The sequence below is a fragment of the Schistocerca cancellata genome, chromosome 3 (assembly GCF_023864275.1).
Source record: "Schistocerca cancellata isolate TAMUIC-IGC-003103 chromosome 3, iqSchCanc2.1, whole genome shotgun sequence".
Taxonomy (NCBI): Eukaryota; Metazoa; Arthropoda; class Insecta; order Orthoptera; family Acrididae; genus Schistocerca; species Schistocerca cancellata.
In genome coordinates this window covers 397681020-397705152 of record NC_064628.1, presented here as the reverse complement: position 1 = coordinate 397705152, position 24133 = coordinate 397681020, and the positions used below count along the sequence as shown (strand labels likewise).

The 24133-nt window shown below is 38.2% G+C and overlaps 1 protein-coding gene across 3 annotated transcripts in view; it reads right to left on the bottom strand.

Moving 5' to 3' along the window:
* Positions 1–24133, bottom strand: part of LOC126175135 (ELMO domain-containing protein 3-like) — a 102707-nt gene that overhangs the window by 5132 nt on the left and 73442 nt on the right. For 2 of the 3 annotated variants that reach the window (XM_049921690.1, XM_049921691.1), the window contains one exon: positions 220–347. In XM_049921690.1, the coding sequence (XP_049777647.1) occupies positions 220–347 (128 nt within the window). Of the gene's footprint in view, positions 1–219; positions 348–10521; positions 10700–24133 lie in introns of those variants that run through there. The other variant, XR_007535527.1, reaches the window with a different exon arrangement.

Below are 24133 nucleotides of genomic sequence, written 5' to 3'. Positions count from 1 at the left end.
GGCTCTGGTACCAGTAAATTGTGTGTGTTTTCTAACTCTACAAACTATTTATTCCAAATTCTAGCCAAGTTTTTCTTTTGTGTTTTCCTACTGACAACTCACTGCTATCCCAGTGGTTCATCTTCTTTATCCTAAATTATGGAAAAGATATAAGCATTTTAATTTAAGAAAACAGTCTTACATTTGTAAAAGTACACTAGTTGACAAACAAAATGATACCTTTCAGCACAAATCCTGAGTCCTTTATGGTCTTATGTTGCGTGGTCCACACTTGAAGCAGATGGAAAAAAATAGCAGCATAAAATTCATTAACCACATCAAAGACCTGTTGGCGTTCATTGCATTCCCTGAAACACAGTTCATATGTAGCTATTAAATTTATGCTCTAAATACTGATCAAGTTCTTCAATTGTTGTTACAACTAGATTTTTTTACTTTCACTTAAAATGAAATACATATCATAGAGATGGCCATTTCATGAATATTTCGTGACCAACTTTCACTGGAATCCAGATTTTCTGCTTTTTGGAATCACCCACCTTAAGTCAGCTACACAAAAAATGAATTTCACTGCACATTCAACAATTACAACTGGTTTTCACTAACATCATTTCATGTCATTGTATCTACAATAACTTCACCCTCACTGAATCCACACTTATTTCAATGAGTATAAATAATTCTGCAGGCAATATAAGATTTAAAAATGAAAGTTTCATTCTACCACATGACAAACCTTACATATAATCTGTAGTCTGTAAATATCTCTATACTCTTCATAATCTTGTTCAGCTGCAAACAAGGAATGTTATTGGTCTTCTCATCTTTCTTTCCTTCTTCTGGGGCAAGTATTGCATTCCTTGCCATTTTCTTCACACACTGATCATAAATGCACCGAACTGTTTCTTCTCATACAATTTGTGTTCTACTTCCCAGACTTAGTCATCATTTTGTCTCCCTTGCCTCTCTTTCGCTCTTCTTGTTACATTTTACTTTTTTATCTTCAGTCTTTAATCCTCTGACATAGTGTGGCATATGATAATATTTTATTGGTAGCACCTGTGCTAGTAAAAACATTGAGAGAAAGTTGTGCAATATGACATCACAAACTGAGAGTTTGGGAAATTCGATGTACAAAAATTTATTGGCAAATGCATGAGTGTTATTATTCAAAATGTACTGAATGAATGACAAAATTTACTATGAAGTTACTTGTGTCTCACAAAGGCAAGAGCAGCTCAAGTCGTCACCATCCTCATTTTATTTCCACAGGAATCTCCATGGGATCCCAAAGTTCACTGGCTACTTCAGTTTAAGCAGGCTGAGGAATGATACACCTCCAATGCAGACTTACATGGAAAATCAACCCTCCAAACTGCCACCAGTGGCAACACTCAGTCTCCTGCTGCTGCAACAGGCTGGAGTCATTACAATTATATCCCATCACTGTTGATGGGATTACAGTGATGGTGGAGATATTGAAGAGCAACCAAATAAAATATGTTAATTCAATCTATGCAGTGATATGCAGCACAGAAAATTAAGGACAAAACAGTTTTATCGCAGTGATATGCAGCACAGAAAATTAAGGACAAAACAGTTTTATCAGAGATTACAAAGGACGTGAAAGATTAGTTAAACAGAACACAGTGTGTCTTAACAAGAAGTTATAGAATGAACTTCAATTAAAATACACCAAGGGTAAAAGAGAATAACTGGATTAAGTCAGGTGGCACTCAGTGAGCTAGATAAGAAAATAAGGCACTAAAAGTAGTAGATGAGTTTTGCTGTTTGGACAGCAACTAACTGATGACAGCAGAAGTAAAGAGAATATAAAATCTAAACGGGCAATATGAAGAAAAATGATTTTATGTAAATGAAATGTGGACAAGAAAAGTCCAGAAGCTTTTAAAGTGTGATGCTAAAAAAGAGTGCAGAAGACGGGATGCAATTCTGAAGTAACTAATGAAGATGTACTGGGTATGCCATATAAAGGACAAAACTACTGAACACTATATTTGGGCAATAATGTTCCTTCTGTGCAACATAGTGACAAAGTACAATTTAAGGAGACATATTAGAAAGATTGACAAACAATTTAAGGCAGAATGGTAACTCTGACATGAGTGGGAGGTGGGTTGCATACAATAACATTATCATGAAATCCCTTTTGGATCTGGCTTTTCTTTACAAAGTGAGTTCTGCTCTGTCTTTCATTTTTTGAGTAAACTGTAGTCCTTCTGTTGCTCCAAAGTCCCACATTTTCCATCTCTTTTCTTCAAATCACTGCAGTCTTCTATTAAACCAAAAACCAACAGTGGTATTTTTCAATATACCGGGTGATCAAAAAGTCAGTACAAATTTGAAAATTGAATAAATCATGGAATAATGTAGATAGAGAGGTACACATAGAGACATGCTTGGAATGACATGGGGTTTTATAAGAACCAAACAAATACAAACATTCAAAAAATGTCCGACAGATGGCGCTTCATCTGATCAGAATAGCAACAATTAGCATAACAAAGTAAGACAAAGCAAAGATGATGTTCTTTACAGGAAATGCTCAATATGTCCACCATCATTCCTCAACAATAGCTGTAGTCGAGGAATAATGTTGTGAACAGCACTGTAAAGCATGTCCGGAGTTATGGTGAGGCATTGGCGTCGGATGTTGTCTTTCAGCATCCCTAGAGATGTCGGTCAATCACGATACACTTGCGACTTCAAGTAACCCCAAAGCCATTAATCGCACGGACTGAGGTCTGGGAACCTGGGAGGCCAAGCATGATGAAAGTGGCGGCTGAGCACACGATCATCACCAAATGACGCGCGCAAGAGATCTTTCACGTGTCTACTAATATGGGGTGTTTTTTTTTTGTTCTAATAAAATCCCATATCATTCCAAGCATGTCTGTCAATTTTTACCACTCTATCTACATTATTCCATGGTTTATTAAGTTTTCAAATTTATACTGACTTTTTGATCACCTGGTACTTATTGTGTTCTTAAATGTGAATGCATCTGTGGCATTCCATTTCACTGGATATGTTGCTTGCTTTTCTTGGTCAGACATTCTCAGTTATATATCATTCTAATACCTGTCTAAATCACACATTTTCTTTCTCTAACTGCTGAACAAATAAATTTCATCTTCAGAAGGTTAAAATTTGAGACAATTTATTACTTTTATTGTACAACCCAGACACTGGGGTTCTATAAAAAGTGCACTAATGAGATATATAACTGGTGTCTTGGCAGTTCTTAGATATGTCCAGAAATTAGGTTGCACTCACAAACTTATATGATATCCTGAAGCAAAAAAACTACAAATAATTTTCATAAGGGTTACAACTTTTCATTTGCTTATGTAAGTTACAGTTTTCTTCAATTTATAATGCACAGTCTCACAAAATGTCAAGTGTATTTAGTTTATATAATATAAATCATTAAGTGTGTGGGTACTTCTCACAAACTCTAGAGCCTGATCAAAGTAAATACAATGTAAATAAAAGATTGTCTTTGGAGTGAACTGGAGTGACTGACATAAAGCACTCCAGTCCACCTTATATACCAGTAGGTCGAGCCAATTGGACATGTATGCACAATAAATCACAGTGGAAGAAATGAGACTACAGTACTGTTACTCTACTGATAGCCCAGTGAAACTGTCAGAAAAAAAGCCTGTACCTTACAAAAGGTGGGGTAGAAGATTTTATTTTTTTAACTCGTTCATATTGTTGGAAAGGTTAGAAAACGAAGTTTTGCCAACAAAATTTCTCTTGGGAAAACTTTCTGCAGTCAAAAAACTTCGAAAATTTCGGACTTTTTTCAGTTTTTTCAAAATATCTCACTTTCATTTGCTCCTATCGCTTTGACGTCTATTTTCTTTTTTAGAGAACACAAAATTCTCTACAAATTTGATTCTTACCATTTTTTTCTACTCCCAGTATCTAAGGCGCTACAGCACGTCAAAAAATACCATTTTTTTCAAATTTCGAGCAAAGTGGCAAATTACCTAATTTTTGAACACTGTTATTTTAGTTTATATTTGTGTAGTATAAACATATTACTCATAATGTATTCATTGGAATTTACAATCTCACTCTGCTGCAGGGCCAGGACAAACAGCATCATATTCAGTAACTACAAACACATTCACGTCAGATTGCATGAAGTTTATTTGTGTTACAATATGTAATACGACTGCATGAAGGTGCCGTACATTTTCTACAGTTGATTGACGTTAATGATCAGTTATAAGAAAAAGTATGTAGGAATTGTTCTTTAGCGGACAAAAGTGTATTTATTCTTTGGCCTTCGTTCCAGTGGAAGATGTGAAGTCAGGTGGACCGAGTAAATTTTTTGTCATTGATGGAGGGTGCCTTATCCACAAAGTCACTTGGACTCAAAATGTTTGCTTCAAGTCAATAGCCCAAAGCTATGTTTCTTACCTGCAACGTCATTTGGATCTCAATTTGCTATTGTATTTGATGGGTATCCATGTGAGGGAGACAAATGTAGCACAAAGAGTGCTGAGAGGATTCGTAGGTCCAAAAAAACATTCTTCGGTTGACGTTGTGGTTGAATCAGAGATGGTGAACCAAGTCCCTCAGGACAAGTTCTTGTACAACGAACGAAACAAGATGCATTTGATCACACTTCTTAAAAAGGAATTTCTGGAGTGTAGCATTGAATTGCTCCAGGCACAAGAAGATGCTGACGTTATGATTGTAACATCTGCCATTTCAAGAACCAAAGATTTTGGAAATTTTGTCATTGTAGGAGATGATGTTGACCTGCTTGTGCTCATGACCGGTTTGGGGCAAGGCATTGAAAACTTATTTTTCTTACAGCCAGGAAGAAGAAATGCAGAAGACAAGTGGTTTTCCACTGCGCCTTACAAGTTTGACAGTGAATATATTCTGTTCACTCACGCCTTTAGCGGATGTGATACAACATCCGCTTTTTTTGGTCAAGGAAAAATTAAGTGCTGCAATATTGTTGCGAAAAATGAACACCTAACCTCAGCCCTTTGCATGTTCAATAAACCACATGCTACCCATGTAGAAATAATAACTGCAGGAGAATAGGTTACTATTGCATTGTATAGTGGAGGTGTCAGCAGTTCCCACACACTAGACTATTTGCAGTACCAGCTATTCGCCAAGTCTGCCACAAAAAGCAAACTGAATCTTGCACGGTTGCCACCTACACAAGATGCTGCACATCATTCGTTGCGGACTTACCAACAAGTCCAAAGTTGGATGGGAAACTGGAAACCTCCTGAGAAATGGGGCTGGAATCACAGTGACTACGGTCCAATACCCGTTATAATAAGCCAAGATCCAGCACCTGAAGCACTTCTTCACATTGTTTCATGCTCATGTAAGCTGAACTGTGGCGGAGCATGCTCCTGCAGAAAAGCGGGTTTGAAATGTTCTTCAATTTGTAAGAAATGTATCTGGGTCAACTGTGAAAACGGGCCAAAATTTTTATATGAAGACAGTGAAGAAGATGTTATGGAGGATGTTGAGGAAACCGCTGACAAAATCAATGAACTTGCTGAGGCTGACTCTATGTACAGACCCTGAATCCGTAACTCAAACCGATCGAGGTGGCGCAGTAGTTAGCACACTGGACTTGCATTTGGGAGGACGACGGTTCAATCCCGTCTCCGGTCATCCTGATTTAGGTTTTCCGTGATTTCCCTAAATCGCTTCAGGCAAATGCCGGGATGGTTCCTTTGAAAGGGCACGGCCGATTTCCTTCCCCATCCTTCCCTCACCCGAGCTTGCGCTCCGTCTCTAATGACCTCGTTGTCGACGAGACGTTAAACACTAATATCCTCCTCCTCCTCCGTAACTCAAGGTATTTCTGGTGACACTGAGGAACCTGGCCCATCAAAACGTTGGAAGTGATGCTCTTATCTGTATCAAGTGCGCTAAAGTGCGATATTACAAGTATTGCACACCCAGAACTGCCAACATTTTTTAGTAACTGACAATGCATTTTAATTGTAATAAAGCTACTTATTTTTAATGTCAACTGCATGGCTTTTATACACAAGAATAATTACCTACCTAATTAGGTTGCTTACTGCAGCTAATAATAGTTCAGTTTCCTGAGACAAATTATTTTGTGTGCGTGTGTATGTGTGTGTGTGTGTCTCTTAATGATGTATTTTTATATTTATAGTTTTACAAATACCAGGGCAGAGGTGCCCCATAGTGAACTTGAGGTAGTGATGTAAGAATCACAATAGTTGGGTGCCCAGCAATCCTCATGTTGCATACAGAGAAATTGAATACCTGAAAGTGAGGTGGTAAATTCCAACATATAACATGATGTATAATGTATTTATACTACACAAACAGAAACAGAAAAAAATAGTGTTCAAAACTAAGGTATCTTCCCACTATGCTCAAAATTTGAAAAATTGGTATTTTTTTAGGCGCTGTAGCGCCTTAGATATTGGGAGTAGAAAAAAATGGCAAGAATCAAATTTGTAGAGAATTTTGTGCTCTTTAAAAAAGAAAATAGACATTAAAGCGATAGGAGCAAATGAAACTGAGATATTTTGAAAAAACTGAAAAAAGGCCAAAATTTTCCAAGTTTTTTGACTGCAGAAAGTTTTCCCAAGCGAAATTTTGTTGGCACAACTCGGTTTTCTAATCTTTCCAACAATATGAACAAGTTGAAAGAATAAACTCTTCTACCCCACCTTTTGCAAGGTATATCTGCAATTTGACTGGACTATGAACAGTACTTATGACAACACCCTTCACAGAAGTCACCACAGTAGAATACATTCATCCACTATTATTTGCCATAAATGCATACACAACTGACTCACCCAATCATTATGTAAGACGGCCAGGTGCTTTCCAGTCAGTCTTTTCAGCTCGCTCTTAAGATGGCTGAATGGTTTACAGCCGAACTATTAGCAACACAAAGAGTTTGGCTTGTGAGAACTAAAAGATTCACATAAATGAAAGGTAATATCTTTTATGAATATTTTAAAATATTACCCCAGCATTTGGATTTGAATGTGTTAGATTCTTATTTCTCATTACACACAATGTTCAAGAGTGCTGTACAGTCATAGAACTCCAGTAATTCAACTTAGTATTGACTCAATAACAACAGCTCTTCAATTAAGTATTACATATACGTTAAGTACAGATTAACACTAGAGACAACAAATTACATTTTTTGATGTTGCTGAGCAACAGTCATACAATAATTTTTAAATGAACACACTGCCATTTGACTGTATTGTTTATTTAACCCTTATGCAGTCGCACTGCTTTTCATAACATTAATAGTCACGTGGGATGTTGCTAACACTCCGAAAAAAAGTTGCTATAATGACATTGTTGTGCAGCATGTCACTGATTTGATTACATTTACTTCACAAATGGCTATTTAGAATGTTATCTCCCGGTGCATTATCATTTTATTTAATATTACTTTAGTATTAAATTGGGTTGTTTGAAACATATGCAATAATTCCCATTTTCTTACAATATTTTGTTTAATTATTTATTTCTGTTATTCTTCATACTGTATTACAGGTATAAGACATTATACATATAATTAAACATTTGTTCAGTCAACTCATACAAACATTTTATGAAATTGGTCACTATCACTGGCAGCAAGGGGTGCGTTATCGTAACACTTTTCACACACATTTCTCATGTGCTTTACACACATAACTTTCAAACATCGAGCACACTGTGATTTAATTTTTATATCTTTACTCCGAGGAGAAACTGTGCAGCACCTGGGCTTAAGTATTCTTTGTTCAGAAGGTGGTGCATTGTTGATGTCTTCAATTCCCACCATTTTTGCGGCTTTCTGTCTATCTTGTTTAGGCAGGGATTGAGTGGCTGCTCTCTTGCACACTATGGAATTTACTAATGACCTTCTAACATCATGTAAAAACATTCTTCGGGAAATCCTCTCACTGTTATTATTTGCATATACGATGAAGGCGTTAATGCAAGCAATGTCAATCATTCGGAAAAATAGGGCAAGTGGCCAGCGTCTAGTTTTTCTTGAGGTTGAATAAGTAGCGCACATTTCATCTATTGTGTCAACATCTGGTCTCATTGTACATTGTTATAATTTCTGGTTTCTTTTCCTCCGCAGTATTAGTGTCAATGGCACCGTCATGATGCAAAGATGAAAGGAGAATATCGTTTTTGCCCTTCTTTGGCACATATGAAACTAAGGTGAATCCAAATCTGAATCCAAAAAGGCTGCTTCTAAGTTCACGACCTCTTGTGCAAACAAAGTCTGGAGGGAGCTCCCTCTTATTCTTTCTAAGAGTTCCTACCACTGTAAGTTTCTTTTTCAGGAGCTCTTCAGCCAGTGGTACGGAACAAAACCTGTGTCCAGTGTCACATTGCGCCCTGTACCTTCGATAGGCCGTACAATCTATTTACTATCTCCTTAGGCGAGTTTGACAGTGCAAAGGGACCCTCTGGCTGTTTCCCCAACATAGATTTGCATCCCCAAAGTATACCATGTTCTTGCATCACATTAGGTGAAAATTTTCAAACCATTTTTCACAGGCTTGCTTGGTATATACTGTTGGAAACTGCATTTGCCTCTAAATGCAACCAATTGTTCATCCACTGTCGTACATTCAGACACAGTATAATTACTCACAGTTTGACATGAATAATTCAATACAACACAGCTAGGCGATCAAGTTCTCTATGCTGTGGTCTGTCTCGAATACCATCGAATCTCAAACAACGCAATAAGAAACAAAAGCACCATAAACTCATTGTTGCATGAAATACTGCAATTCCAAAACCATTTGTGTCCCATAAGTCTTCCGGGTTTTGGTGTCCTGCCCTGTAATGCCCAGCCAATATCAACAGACCCAGAAGAGCTTCGATTTCTTCCTCATTTGTTGGTTTGGCATCACAGTCTCTTGCAAAATTTGATGCAATGTGTTGTATGTAAATATTTGTGCACGATGTAATCTTTCTAATTATTATGTCATTTATAAATATCGAAAAACAGTCCACAGCAGTTTTCGCAGATTTTGCAATAGCTTTCACGCCAGGGAGATGAATAATGAGGTCCACACTTCTAGTTCTTTCGTTACGACTAGGACAACTTTTCATCCATTTTGTAACCTTATCCTTTCCAATAAAAAAATCATGCTTGCTTTCATTATCTGCTGCACTTACTTGCAGTTTCAGTTCCAGGCTGTCTTCATCCTCCGTTTCTGTGTCACTGTGATGAGAGAGAACTTCACAACTGTCTGTTTCCTCCTCTTCCTCTTCTCCTCCTTCAAAAGTTTCACCTAAGACCTCTTCCAGAAGCTTCCGCACTCTTTCTTGTTCTATTTCATAATGATCTATAGCTGTTTTAACTGCAGAGAGCGAAAAAATACAAGCAGCTGCTACGGAACACAACTGTACGCTTTCTCGCAGCACTGCAATATAGAGAGTCGCACGGGGTGCTGACAACACCCCAAGGCACATTGTTGCATGTTTTCTCGGAACTTGCGCTTCCATTGTAGATTCTATTGTTACTCAAAGCTTTAACATTACGTCCTAGAAAAGTACCAAAGAACATGACGTTATTTGATGCAGCTCTCCATGATACTCTATCCTGTGCAAGGTTCTTCATCTCCCAGTTCCTACTGCAACCTACATGCTTCTGAATCTGTTTAGTGTATTCATCTCTTGGTCTCCCTCTGAAATTTTTACCCTCCACGCTGCCCTCCAATACTAAATTGGTGATCTCTTGATGCCTCAGAATATGCCCCACCAACCGATCCCTTCTTCTTGTCAAGTTGTGCCACAAAATTCTCTTCTCTCCAATTTTATTAAATACCTCCTCATTAGTTATGTGACCTACCCATCTAATCTTCAGCATTCTTCTGTACATTATGTAATAATCCACCAATAAGGATGACTGGGTGTTCTGAACAACTCACGTGACCGCTTAAGGGTTAATTACGACTCAGGTTTAGGCATTTTATGCTATTTTCAAGTGACAGAGTCTATGTCATTAACACATATTGCAATAGATTAGGCTCAAAATTGGCTATAAATTAAGAAAAATATTCGCCCCCCACAAAGTGCCAGATGCAAAAATCATCATCTTGTAAAAAGACCAGTAAATAAGAGTGGGAGATCAGTGAATAAGAGTGGGAGCATGTCATATTTAATAAAAACCTGTTTTTATTAAATATGACATGCTCCCACTTTTATGCACTGATCTTTTTACAAGATGGATGAATTTACAGCAGGCACTCTGTGGAGAGCGAATATTTTTCTTAATTTATGGCCAATTTTGAGCTTTATGTCCTGCAACATGTGTTAATGACATACACTCTGTCACTTGAAAATGGCATAGAAGGCCGAAACCTGGGTCATATTTAAATAAACAACGATACTGTCAAATAGCAATGTGTCCATTTAAAAACAAATTACATCAATGTATTGTAAGTGAAATATTGTTTTCACTGCTGTTTGCCCACCACATACCTGTAGTAGAGAAATGCACTTTTCTAAATGGATGCAACTGACTGAAAGAGCCCCTGTAGCTCTTGATGCTTTACTGCTTCAACTCGTTGGATAGATGATTCAATGTGCTACACAAGATATGTGTGTCTGTTTCACATGCATTATGAAGCGTGCATCATGTACATAGCTGAAATAACAACTGTAAAAAAATATTCAAAAGTAATTGCATTACTCAGCCCCACAACAAACAATCAGTATGAATATATTACTTTGTTATAAAAGGACAAGGGTAAGTCAGAAGCTTTTCCCGAAAGACATACACTTCAAGCTTACACATCTAAGTATGATGCAGAAATGGATCTAGTTTAGTGTTGCAAAATTTTTTAAAGCTATCTCTTCACAAATTAAGTATCTAGTAGATAATGATTCCTTATTTTAAAAAAATAGGCATTTCCTGTTGCAAGGGCCATATTACACTATAGAAGAGTTCTTGAACCATAATGTCTGTTCTGTGTGTGTGTGTGTGTGTGTGTGTGTGTGTGTGTGTGTGTGTGTGTGTGTTTCGTTGTAACTGTATTATTATTTTTTTCTGTAAGATTACCTTACCAATGTGAACATGTTTCCATAGAACTGTGTACTGCGTTAATCACAACAAACTTAAAAAACTAACTCATTCCATACCCTATGATTTGTTCACATGGACCTACAGAACACGAAATAAATAAATAATAGTAATTATGAGTGTGTGTTTGAGATCAAATTCAAATAACATTGTACAATAACTGTAGTGTAACAATATAACATGTTTCACAAGCATTATTTAAAGCTTTCCCAGCATATAGATTTTTCTACGGAAATTTGAGAGAACTGCCAGTTGTCAGTACTTTCCTGTCACAATATTTTGTTGTGGAGTATTCTGGCCATCTTCAAGTGTATACTTGCATAAATTTTCATGTATGTATTAAGTATTACTCCTAAAGATGAGCAGAAAATTCTGCATCAAAATACTGTGTCCTACAAAATACTGTGTCTTGAAGTGCAACAGGAATTGCATAGAACACATACTTGTACAGCAATGATTAAATACTAATATACCACAAATTTATCAGCTAAGCCTAACCTAGACAGCTCAGTTAATAAGAGCACTGCCCTTATAATGTCCAGATGGAGTCTAGCACACAGTTGCAATCCATCAAGGGGTTTCATAACAGAGTGCCATTTATTGCAAACAGGATGATTAATCTCAAAATTAACAATCATTCCTTGAATGACCCATCTAGTTCCCATAATCTTCCATAAATCTGTGGCTGTCCTACAGATTTTGAAGCTCATAATTTAGGCATTTTCGCATTTCATGTTACCTCCTTTTCATCTGGATCAAATTGGTAGTCCATGCCAGTAACATTTCTGGTGATACACACATATTGTCCCCTAACAAATTGTTCAATATCTTTTCTACTTTGCTCCCTCCATCAAGGTTCTAATTCACTGAGTGTAGCAGCAAGTACCAGTTACAATCGAACCTACAAGCTGGTAACTAAATAAACTGCAATGAGTTTCACTCTTCCACTTAAGAGCAATAAACTGCACAATTCACTTTCTGACTTACTCTTGTCACACTAATTTTTCTATACACTACAAAGAACACCCAAACAAAGAAGAAAAGATAGATGAAATATGTGCTCAACAATGATAAAATGATTTTTACTAACATCGGACTGCACTCACTTGCAAATGCCCCCCCCCCCCTTTTCTCAAGAATCACACAAATTAATTAAAACAGGATATTCTAAAGGAGAGGATCAATGTACTGCCATCTATCAATAAATCAGCACAGTGAACATAAAATAAATCACAAACAAACAAAAATGCAAATATGTTGAAAACAATATAAAATTTTTAAAAAATGTTAGACTATTCTAAAAGCCCTTGTCTCAACAGTTATAACAGTGCTCTATTCCACAACAGGCATTGCAGGAGCTGAATACAAGGAAGAAGAAAACAGTGCGCTTTGAGCCACTGGAATGTTGCACTTGGCAGAAAATAATTCTTACAAATCAAAATTGTCATTTCCCTTGCAATATTATAATATCTGCCACACGTGCTGATAAATCGCACTTCTGTTAATCATAAATCACTCATTTGCACCATTTGTTTATGAACAATACAGGAGGAATAACACATTTTTACATCAATATGGCACTGCTATCAGTCCACAGACTGGCTGAAACACTGCAGCACTTTAATAGGTGTGATCGCATTGTAATGATGTGCCCTTGCCTTCGTTTGTCCTAAGGAATAAGTACTGGGAGTCCTTGTGTTTAACAAAAGTCCAAACCCTGGTGCAATCTGACAACCATTACCTACAGTAAACATTACCAGAGGTGTTAACTAACATCATAAAAACCTAGGACTGTGCAGGGAACAAAATTTGAACCATTAGATATGTAGTCTGGCATTTACCTACTGAGCAACCAATGATGATGATGATGATGATGATGATGATGATGGTTATGGGTTTCAGGCATTCAGCATCACAGTTACTGCATGTAGTCCTTACCGTCATATTCTGTGATCAAAGTTGTTTGAGTATCTAAATGTGCTAATTTAGTATTTGCCTTAAAATGTAATGTCAAAATACAAATACAAAGACTGAAAAATATTAAAACAATATTTCAGGATAATGTGCCTGGCTGATAACTATGAAACTAAATGGATGAGTCAGCAATCATGAAATCACACTAAAATCTCCAATCCAAGAACCTAGGCAAGAGTTGCACGGCACACAATCTTGAAAAATGTACCACATTAGCTACAGACAGCATATTACAACTCTCACATCTTGGGATTACTGTTAGGCTACTGTAGGGGTATACTTCAGCTCTGGGATCTGTGTCTAAAGCCAAGATGTTCTCTGTCCTGACTGGATGCAAAACAGTGGCAAAATCTGTCTAAAATCACAAACAAGAACTGATGAACAATAAAATTTAAAAAAGTTAAACATGTTATGCTTACTTTGCAATGGTGTTACAACCAAGAAACATTAATAACTACATAGCTGTCTTCCTGGCAATATGGCAAAATCTCATTAAGACATTCTAAAAAGGTCCACAGGTCAAGTGTGCTTTAAGGAGTAATTATTTTTAGCATCATAACAGCAGCTTCTGCAAGAAGTAACAGAATTTGAATCTACATAAATGGGTTCCAGAGACTATAAAAAGAAATAAATGCAGTATTATTACTATAATTTAATTAACTCATCCAATAAAATACAAACTGAGTTTTTGAAGCACAGAAATTACACATTTATAGGAACTGATGAACCATGGACCTTGTTGCTGGTGGGGAGGCTTGCGTGCCTCAGCGATACACATAGCCGTACCTTAGGTGCAACCACAACGGAGGGGTATCTGTTGAGAGGCCAGACAAAAGTGTGGTTCCTGAACAGGGGCAGCAGCCTTTTCAGCAGTTGCAAGGGCAACAGTCTGGATGATTGACTGATCTGGCCTTGTAACACTAACCAAAATGGCCTTGCTGTGCTGGTACTGCGAACAGCTGAAAGCAAGGGGAAGCGACGACCATAATTTTTCCCAAGAGCATGCAGCTTTACTGTATGGTTAAATGATGATGGCGTCCTCTTGGGTAAAATATTCCGGAGGTAAAATAGTCCCCCATTCGGATCTCCGGGCGGGGGACTACTCAGGAGGACATTGTTATCAGGAGAAAGAAAACTGGCGTTCTACAGATCGGAGTGTGAAATGTCAGAACTCTTAATCGGGCAGGTAGGTTAGAAAATTTAAAAACGGAAATGGATAGGTTAAAGTTAGATATAGTGGTAATTAGTGAAGTTCAGTGGCAGGAGGAACAAGACTTTTGGTCAGGTGACTACAGGGTTATAAACAGAAAATCAAATAGGGGTAATGCAGAGGTAGGTTTAATAATGAATAGGAAAATAGGAATGCAGGTAAGCTACTACAAACAGCATAGTGAACGCATTATTGCGGCCAAGATAGATACGAAGCCCACGCCTACTACAGTAGTACAAGTTTTTATGCCAACTAGCTCTGCAGATGACGAAGAAATTGAAGAAATGTATGATGAAATAAAAGAAATTATTTAGATAGTGAAGGGAGATGAAAATTTAATAGTCATGGGTGACTGGAATTCGCCAGTAGGAAAAGGGAGAGACGGAAACTTAGTAGGTGAATATGGATTGGGGGTAAGAAATGAAAGAGGAAGCCACCTGGTAGAATTTTGCACAGAGCACATTCTAATCATAGCTAACACTTGGTTTAAGAATCATAAAAGAAGGCTGTATACATGGAAGAAGCCTGGAGATACTGACAGGTTTCAGATAGATTATATAATGGTAAGACAGAGATTTAGGAACCAGGTTTTAAATTGTAAGACATTTCTAGGGGCAGATGTGGACTCTGATCACCGTCTATTGGTTATGAACTGTAGATTAAAACTGAAGAAACTGCAAAAAGGTGGGAATTTAAGGAGATGGGACCTGGATAAACTGACTAAACCAGAGGTTGTACAGAGTTTCAGGGAGAGCATAAGGGAACAATTGACAAGAATGTGGGAAAGAAATACAGTAGAAGAAGAATGGGTAGCTTTGAGGGATGAAGTGGTGAAGGCAGCAGAGGATCAAGTAGGTAAAAAGACGAGGGCTAGTAGAAATCCTTGGGTAACAGAAGAAATATTGAATTTAATTGATGAAAGGAGAAAATATAAAAATGCAGTAAATGAAGCAGGAAAAAAGGAATACAAACGTCTCAAAAATGAGATCGACAGGAAGTGCAAAATGGCTAAGCAGGGATGGCTAGAGGACAAATTTAAGGATGTAGAGGCTTATCTCACTAGGGGTAAGATAGATACTGCCTACAGGAAAATTAAAGAGACCTTTGGAGAAAAGAGAGCCACTTGTATGAATATCAAGAGCTCAGATGGAAACCCAGTTCTAAGCAAAGAAGGGAAAGCAGAAAGGTGGAAGGAGTATATAGAGGGTCTATACAACGGCGATGTTCTTGAGGACAATATTATGGAAGAGAATGTAGTTGAAGATGAAATAGGAGACATGATACTGCAGGAAGAGTTTGACAGAGCACTGAAAGACCTAAGTCGAAACAAGACCCCAGGAGTAGACAACATTCCACTAGAACTACTGACAGCCTTGAGAGAGCCAGTCCTGACAAAACTCTACCATCTGGTGAGCAAGATGTATGAGACAGGCGAAATACCCTCAGACTTCAAGAAGAAGAATAATTCTAATCACAAAATCCATGGAGAAGATATAAAAACTTTAAGGTTCGCCGATGACATTGTAATTCTGTCAGAGACAGCAAAGGACTTGGAAGAGCAGTTGGACAGAACGGATAGTGTCTTGAAAGGAGGATATAATATGAACATCAACAAAAGCAAAACAAGGATAATGGAATGTAGTCGAATTAAGTCAGGTGATGCTGAGGGAATTAGATTAGGAAATGAGACACTTAAAGTAGTAAAGGAGTTTTGCTATTTGGGGAGCTAATTAACTGATGATGGTCGAAGTAGAGAGGATATAAAATGTAGACTGGCAACGGCAAGGAAAGAATTTCTGAAGAAGAAAAATTTGTTAACATCAAGTATAGATTTAAATGTCAGGAAGTCATTTCTGAAAGAATTTGTATGGAGTGTAGCCATGTATGGAAGTGAAACATGGACAATAAATAGTTTGGACAAGAAGAGAATAGAAGCTTTCGAAATGTGATGCTACAGAAGAATGCTGAAGATTAGATGGGTAGATCACACAACTAATGAGGAAGTATTGAATAGGATTGGTGAGAAGAGAAGTTTGTGGCACAACTTGACTAGAAGAAGGGATCGGTTGCTAGGACATGTTCTGAGGCATCAAAGGATCACCAGTTTAGTATTGGAGGGCAGCGTGGAGGGTAAAAATCGTAGAGGGAGACCAAGAGATGAATACACTAAGCAGATTCAGAAGGATGTAGGTTGCAGTAGGTACTGGGAGATGAAGAAGCTTGCACAGGATAGAGTAGCATGGAAAGCTGCATCAAACCAGTCTCAAGACTGAAGACCACAACAACATGAAGTATTTGTTGCTTCAGTCTGCACTGGTGTTTAAGGAGAGAGTTTTCTACTGATTAGGTCTATAGTTAATGTCATCAAATGATTCAGTGTTTCCAGGAAAGACGTATCAGCATATCACGTTCAGGACACGATGTTTCGAAGGAAACAGGTTCTGTTTCACATTCTCATCCATGCTTATCTTCAACAAGGTTACCTTTCTTTGTATTACCCTCCATTTCATCTATGTACAACATCTGAAATGAGATGTCATAATATTACTATCAATCTAAATAGAGTTGTAAATTTGGATGTTGCTGAGTTTCTCATAGACTACTTGCTACTATTTGTCATCGGTATAGTTAACAGCAGCATTTGTTCCTACACATGTCTATAGCTAAAATTTATCCAGGCTGTTGCACACAGTAAAAAAACATTTTCCCAAAAATTCCAAGAGGCTGATAAACTACTCAGAAACTCAAGCCTCCTAGAAACAGTTTCCAATGATTTGAAAGTTTCCCACACAGGTGAAATAAACCTCAGATCATACAGGATATTAAATAGCTCCACAGATTTCAACACATTAACGTCTCTTAAATACCAAGTAAATGCAATGATGTGTGCGTCCCCCTGATCAATGGGCTGAAATTTTCTGGTTGTGTTGGGAGGAAGGAAAGCAAATTTAGTGTTTTGCAGTGAAACACCTTTCAAGTGAGCAACACAATTATCTATCAGACGCAAAATCTTGTAGCTTTCTTTGATCATTTTGTGATCAAGCGCTTTGAGCCATGTGACTAACTGAACTCCCATAAGTAGGCTTGTCGCTGATGTGTACTCGCATGGCAATCTGCACTTTTTGAATCAATAGGGACTAATGGCTTTTTCATGAGAAAATTTCAGTTTCTCTGTTACATAAGTGAGTGTTCTCGCTTTATCTTTGCTGAGGTTCCCACCACAGCAAGTTTAATTTTGTACAGTGTAAGAGTTGTCAAGCCCTACACCTGAAAAACAGCCCACTTCGACTGTGTTAAGTATGTCAGGCTTTTCGTGCCATGTTGTAAAGCCTGCCAAGACATTTTTTCAGGCAAGTTAACATCAACTTCCTTTGCAGATTCAGTCTCACCACTGACTATGCAATTCCAGCACATCCCTTAATCATACGAGTCACTCTGCAGATGCAATATAATATTCTATTTTCATCTTGCTCACAACTTTTATGGCCTTTGCTTGAATTACTGGTCCAAGTACAGGAATTGACAAAACGCCTGATGTGTCCCTGAATACAACATTTTCTATCTCACCACACCTCCCAGTTCTCATTTTGTGGGAATTTGGTGCCTCTTCACAAGCAATTTGTTCAATGTCCTTCAACTTGCTAACAATGTCTTGAAATGCCAAAGGTGGCATCCCATGAGATTGTAAACATTCTTCTTCACAGGTCTTGTTTTTAAGATACTTCTCTGTACAATTTGCTATTCCTCAGCCACACAAAACCTTTCTTTTCATTATTCACAGTCACTGCATCACAATCCAAACACTTTACAACACAGAAATGAAAATGTCATTGCCTAGCAATGAACTCTGTCACAACTGGGTAGACGTATGAAACTGGTGGCTTTACCTGAGTGAGGAATGTGAGCTGGAAGTCAAGAATACTGCTCAAGCCTCTCAAGACTTCATGAAAACACCCTACCGACAGAGAGCAGCACATCTTTATGTGGGAGAGTAGTATTTTAAATAGGAGATACTTTATATAGGCTCTTAGAATTTTTTTTTTTTTTTTTTTTTTTTTTTTTTTTGTGGGACTTCACACATAAATTGTATATGTGCCAAAAATCCCGTTGAAAAAACATGTAGTCAGTCCTGGCAAGTCATCAGATAATTTCAGTTTCACTTTCAAGGCTTTCAAAAGTATTTTATTAATGTTTTTTTCTCCTCTGTTTCTTCCTCATTCTCTTCTGTGTATGGTATCTGCCTGGACTCCTCTATTGCTTTTGAATTTGCACTCTTGTCTCTGATCTACTGACTGCCTGCTATTTTTATGACAATCTTCAACTTTAAATGCCAGACTTCCAAAAAGCAATTAATATTTTTCCAAATTTAAGGTTCAAAGCAACTTCCCATCTCCTGCACATGTACCAAGTGGAATACAGTGAATAAAGTGAGTGAGTGGGAAATTCAAAGTATTAACAGGCAGTGTACCACATGACGTGCTGGCCAATAGTGTCATTCAGCTCCACTTCAATGTGCATATTGTATATTTTTTCTAGAGCATGGCTATTTTTTCATTTTGCATTCATTACGGGTAACACAGGGCTAGGATCGTCCGTGTTTTGTAAGTAGCCACCTTAACTATTAAGCTATCTGAGCACACCTACAAGTCTGACTCAAACTTTCATTGTCATTGATGTTTTCACATATGATTTATGAACATGGTCTTCCTTTAGGTCTTTTCCCATCGACCTGTCTTTCCAAATTTATTTTGGATGTTCTAGTTGGCTCTATTCTCATCACAAGCCCCTACCATCGAAGTCTAGATGCACCAATTCGATATAATAGGGGTGTCTTTATTGCGGTTTCCTTCCTCATTCCCTCAGTCCTTAACTTGTCCATCTTGGTCTTCTGGATGGTGGATCTAAGAAATTTCATTTCTTATGCTTGCAGCCTTGATGATTCATGAGGGTACATGTATCAATACCACAGGTCAATATTGATATGAAATAGCTATTAAACATCATCAGTTTGGCCAGTATTGGAATCAAGTAATCCCATAAAAGTGATCTTAATTGTTGGTAGAGTTCAAATCCTTTTTGCACTCTTGTCCACACACTCTAGTTGGTGGTCTCTTAGTTTTACACTTGTTGGTTGTCTATCTCTGTTGACTGCCATCACCACTGTCTTGGTCTTGGAGGTTATATTTCTGGAACTGAGATTTCCATTCATCGAATCTGATCTGTACTCTCTTCAGTTTCACCCCATATCATGATATCATCAGCAAAGGCAAATACATTCAGTTCACCTGACTTCTCCTCGACGTTCTTCACTATAGCATCCATTACAGTGATGAATAGTGGTGGGGACAGTGCACTTCTTTGCTGAACTCCACTCTTGGTCTCGAAAATGATGAACGTCCTTCCTCAATTTGTACACATCTAGTACAGTCTTTGTACAACGTCTGAATTTTTCTCATTTGTCCTTCAGGCATATTCTTTTTCCTTAGACACTCCCAGATCTTATCTCTTATAACACTATCATAGGCTTTTCCTATATCCAGGCCTTTCTCCCAATACTTTTCCATCAACATGCGGATGCAAAAAATTAGATCTGTTGTTTACCTGTTACTTCTGAAGCCATTTCGTTCCTTCTCCAGCTGAGGTTCTATGATAGTTCTCAGTCTCTTTTCTATGATCTTCAAGTATTTTCAGCCCATGAGACAATACGGTTATTCCTCTATAGTTAGTGGGTTTCTGCCTGCTACCTTTCTTAAACAGGGGAATTATTACACCCTTGCTCCAATCTGCAGGTATTTTGTTATCTCCCCATATGGCACTGAGTACTCCGTGCAGCCACTGTATGCCTTGGATACCTTCTGCCTTTATCATGTCTGCGTTCACTTCATCTGCATCTGAAGATTTACCTTTAGATTTTAAGGCTGCCTCTGTTTCTGTCCAGGTGACGGAAGTTTCCTCATTGTTAAGTGTGGATTTCTAGTTCTGTATTTGCCTCAACTGATCTATTTAGTAGGTGGTCAAAATGGTTTTTCAGGACTTCTCTCACGTCACTTTCTATCCTAACCATATTTCCATTTTCATCTTCAAGTGTTTTTATGGGATTCACTGGTTTCCTTTTACCTCCGACAACCCTGTACAACAGTTTCTTATTACCTCTATTGCCCACCTCCAATTTCTGAGAGAATATCTTCAATGTCTTGGTCTTTTCTTCTGCAACTGTTCTTTTAACTTCCATTTTCTTGATTCGGTACATTTGTTTGAGGTTTCTGATATTTGTCTCACCTCTTCTTTCCACAAACTTCGGTGGCTTCCTTTACCAATGTGTACCTTAGTCTGGTCCATTCTGCCTCTCTATTTTTCCTTACATTTCTTGGTAACAGGGATTTTATCTGGGTCTGATATTCAGCTCTCTTCCCTGTTTTCTGGAGTTCCCATAATTTGATTTTTGGCATTTTCTTGTTCTGTACTATGAGCACATGGAAGTTTCTCACGTCCGCTACTAACAGACTGTGATCACTGTCAAGGCTCTCGCTAGGGATTACTCTGACATCAGTTACCATTCTACTCCTCTCTTCATCTGTGATGACATGATCAATTACAGTCTTTTGTAATCCATCCCAACCGTATCGTGTTATTTTACGGCTCTGTCTCTTCACAAACCAACTGTTTTTCACCACCAAGCCATTCCTCACACAGAAGTCAAGAAGATGCTCACCTTCTATATTTCTTCTACAATATCCATGGGGTCCCATTACATTCTCATATCCTGTTCTATCTGTCTCAATCTGTGCATTTAGGTCTCCTACAATCATCACTCTCTCTTTACTAATGACTTTTTCCGAATCTTCAAGAAACTGGATCTTATCCTCTTGACAACATCCAGTTTGAGGTCCATACACCTGTACTAAACCTGTTTAAGGCTGATCTAGTGACCAGAGAATGGACAGTGGATGATGTTCTCCATGAAAAGGTGTATTTGGAAGGCTCCACCAACGTTGTTTTGACCCTCCGCACCTCCACCCCCTCCTCAACTTCTCTCATGCCCTCCATCTAAACTGCAACACTTCACTGTCCGCCACTCCCACCATACTATCCCTCCCCCTCCCCGCCCCTTCCTCCTCCTTACCCCCACACAGTCGCCACTCCCATCATGCACTGGAGCTGCTGCTCGCAGTGTGGTTTCAGCTCTCTGAGACTGCAGACGTGTGTGCAAGTTGCGTTCACGCGCGCGTGTGCGTGTCTCCTGCTGACAAAGGCCTTAAGGGCTGAAAGCTATAACGGTGTGAATCTTTTTGTTGTGCCTATCGCGACTCAGCATCTCCGCTATATGGTGAGTAGCAACTTCCCTTCTCTGCCATTGTTACATTCCATCCTGGATTATCCATTGTTTCATTAAACCTTAACATTTTTTATTTCTTTCTTCCAGAACCTTAATTCCCTTTTCAGATTTTTCCTTAGATTCCCTTTACTATTATTGTACTAAGTTCAAAAAACACATGTCATTTGTAAGAGGAATACAAAAGAAGCATTTATTTGAAAAGATGGGTAGATCACATAACTAATGAGGAGGTATTGAATAGAACTGGGGAGATGAGGAGTTTGTGGCACAACTTGACTAGAAGAAGGGATCGGCTGCTAGGACATGTTCTGAGGCATCAAGGGATCACCAATTTAGTATTGGAGGGCAGCGTGGAGGGTAAAAATCATAGGAGGAGACCAAGAGATGAATACACTAAGCAGATTCAGAAGGATGTAGGTTGCAGTAGGTACTGGGAGATGAAGAAGCTTGCACAGGATAGAGTAGCATGGAGAGCTGCATGAATCCAGTCTCAGGACTGAAGACAACAACAACAACATATTACAGCAGCAGCTGAATCATTGGAGAAATACTGATAAAGAAATGCTGAGCAGGAAAATAATGCTGGGTATGTGGATTCAACAAAAATTATTCACTTGGACTGTTGTGATAGAAGACATACCACATTTGTACAGAATGTGATACACAGCCAACTTTTGGAGACCTAGATCACCTTTAACATTACAAAGAAGACTTTTATCTTAGTTGAAGGAAGTGATGTACTCTGAATTGTGTGTTTCTGTAGGAGTCTATTGGATATTGAACCAACATAAGGAAGATAAGTGAGTCTTGGCAAACCTGAAGCAAACGCACTGGAATCCAAGTTGTAACCATCATGTTTCTATTGGTATGTGGACAACACACGTGTGGTCATCTGGAGCAAAGAGCTTGAGTTCCTGGAACAATTAAACACTATTCATCATAAAATAAAAGTCACAATGGAACTTGAATATTGAGAAAGAGAGCCAACTACCCTTCTTCAATGTGTTACTTAAGAACAGACAGACCCCTGGGTCACTGTGCATATAGGAAGCATACACACACTGGGCTCTGTCTTCACGCCTCGAGCTATCACCATCTGTCACAATGAAATTCGGTGTTAAAGAGTATTATCCATAGACATTGAACACTTCCAGATGAGGAGTGTCTCACAGAAGAATTACACCACCTACAAATTGTGTTCTAAGGAATAGGTACTCAAGGTCATCAAACTGAATGAGCACTGCAATCCAAATCAAGAATGCATGAGGAAGACGTTGCGACTGACACACAAAAAAAGAGGAGGAAAAGAACCCAAGAATCACTCACCAGCCATTGTATCCATCAGAGCTGAGAACGGCTGGGAAAATTTGGATATTGTGGAATACCAGTGGAGGCTCTGGAAAATCAAAAAGCGTCAGAGGGCATTGGGGCCATGGAGAATCAAACTCGGCTATAAATAGTCTGGTTGGATTCCAGGCAATGAGTACATGTAATAGCAAAACTTGCAGTACCTAACGAAAGGAGCTGGGTCAGTCATCAAAATATTGTGCATAAAAGAGAAACAACAACTTGGCAGAACATCTGGAAGGACACCATTAATCAATAGCACCAAGAAAATCTGACAGATCACAAACATTATTCAAAGAAGAGGAGGAAATGTAACAGGAGACGACACAGCAGACTACAAAATAATATCAGAGGCAACTATTTCAAATCTTTGTGCGGCCACCCAGATTTAGGTTTTCCACAGCTTCCCTAAATTTCTTAAGGCAAATACTGGGACAGATACAGACTATTTCCTTCCAGTCTGAGCTCCTGCTCTATCTGCTACCAACATAGAATTACAATATTATCAGAAGGAAAGTTGCTACTCACCATATAGTGGAGACTCTGAGTTGCAGATACGCACAACAAAAAGACTCTCACAATTATAGCTTTCAGCCAATAAGGCCTTATTATGTCTATTGTTGACAAAGGCCATAATGGCTGAAAGCTATAATTGTGACAGTATTTTTGTTGTGCCTACCTCTCTGCTATATGGTGAGTAGCAACTTTTCTTCTCATAATAATGTTATGTTCCATCTTGGTTTTTCCATTGTTTAACATAGAATTACAGTTCTAAAAAACAGGGAGACCATTTAATTTCACTTGAACATCTGATTGTAGGTAATGAAATCAGTTGCTTGCTAGAAATCCATGTTATAGTTTGACTGCTGGAGCGACACTAATGCTCCAATCAGTGAGAAAGCAGACAGTCATATGTGCCACAAGCATTGTGTTTATTTTCTTCTTAATTAATGAAATAGTTGTTATATGTTTGCATTCCATTCATTAGTGAGTTACCAAGAGGAATAAATCATCGTGAAATACACGTAAAAACAGTCTTATCACACTGCTTCAGAGGCATAAGCTGCAACTTATTCATGAAGAAATACTTTCAAATACATGAGTATCTATAGTTTATTCCACTGAAAGCAAGAGAATATATACA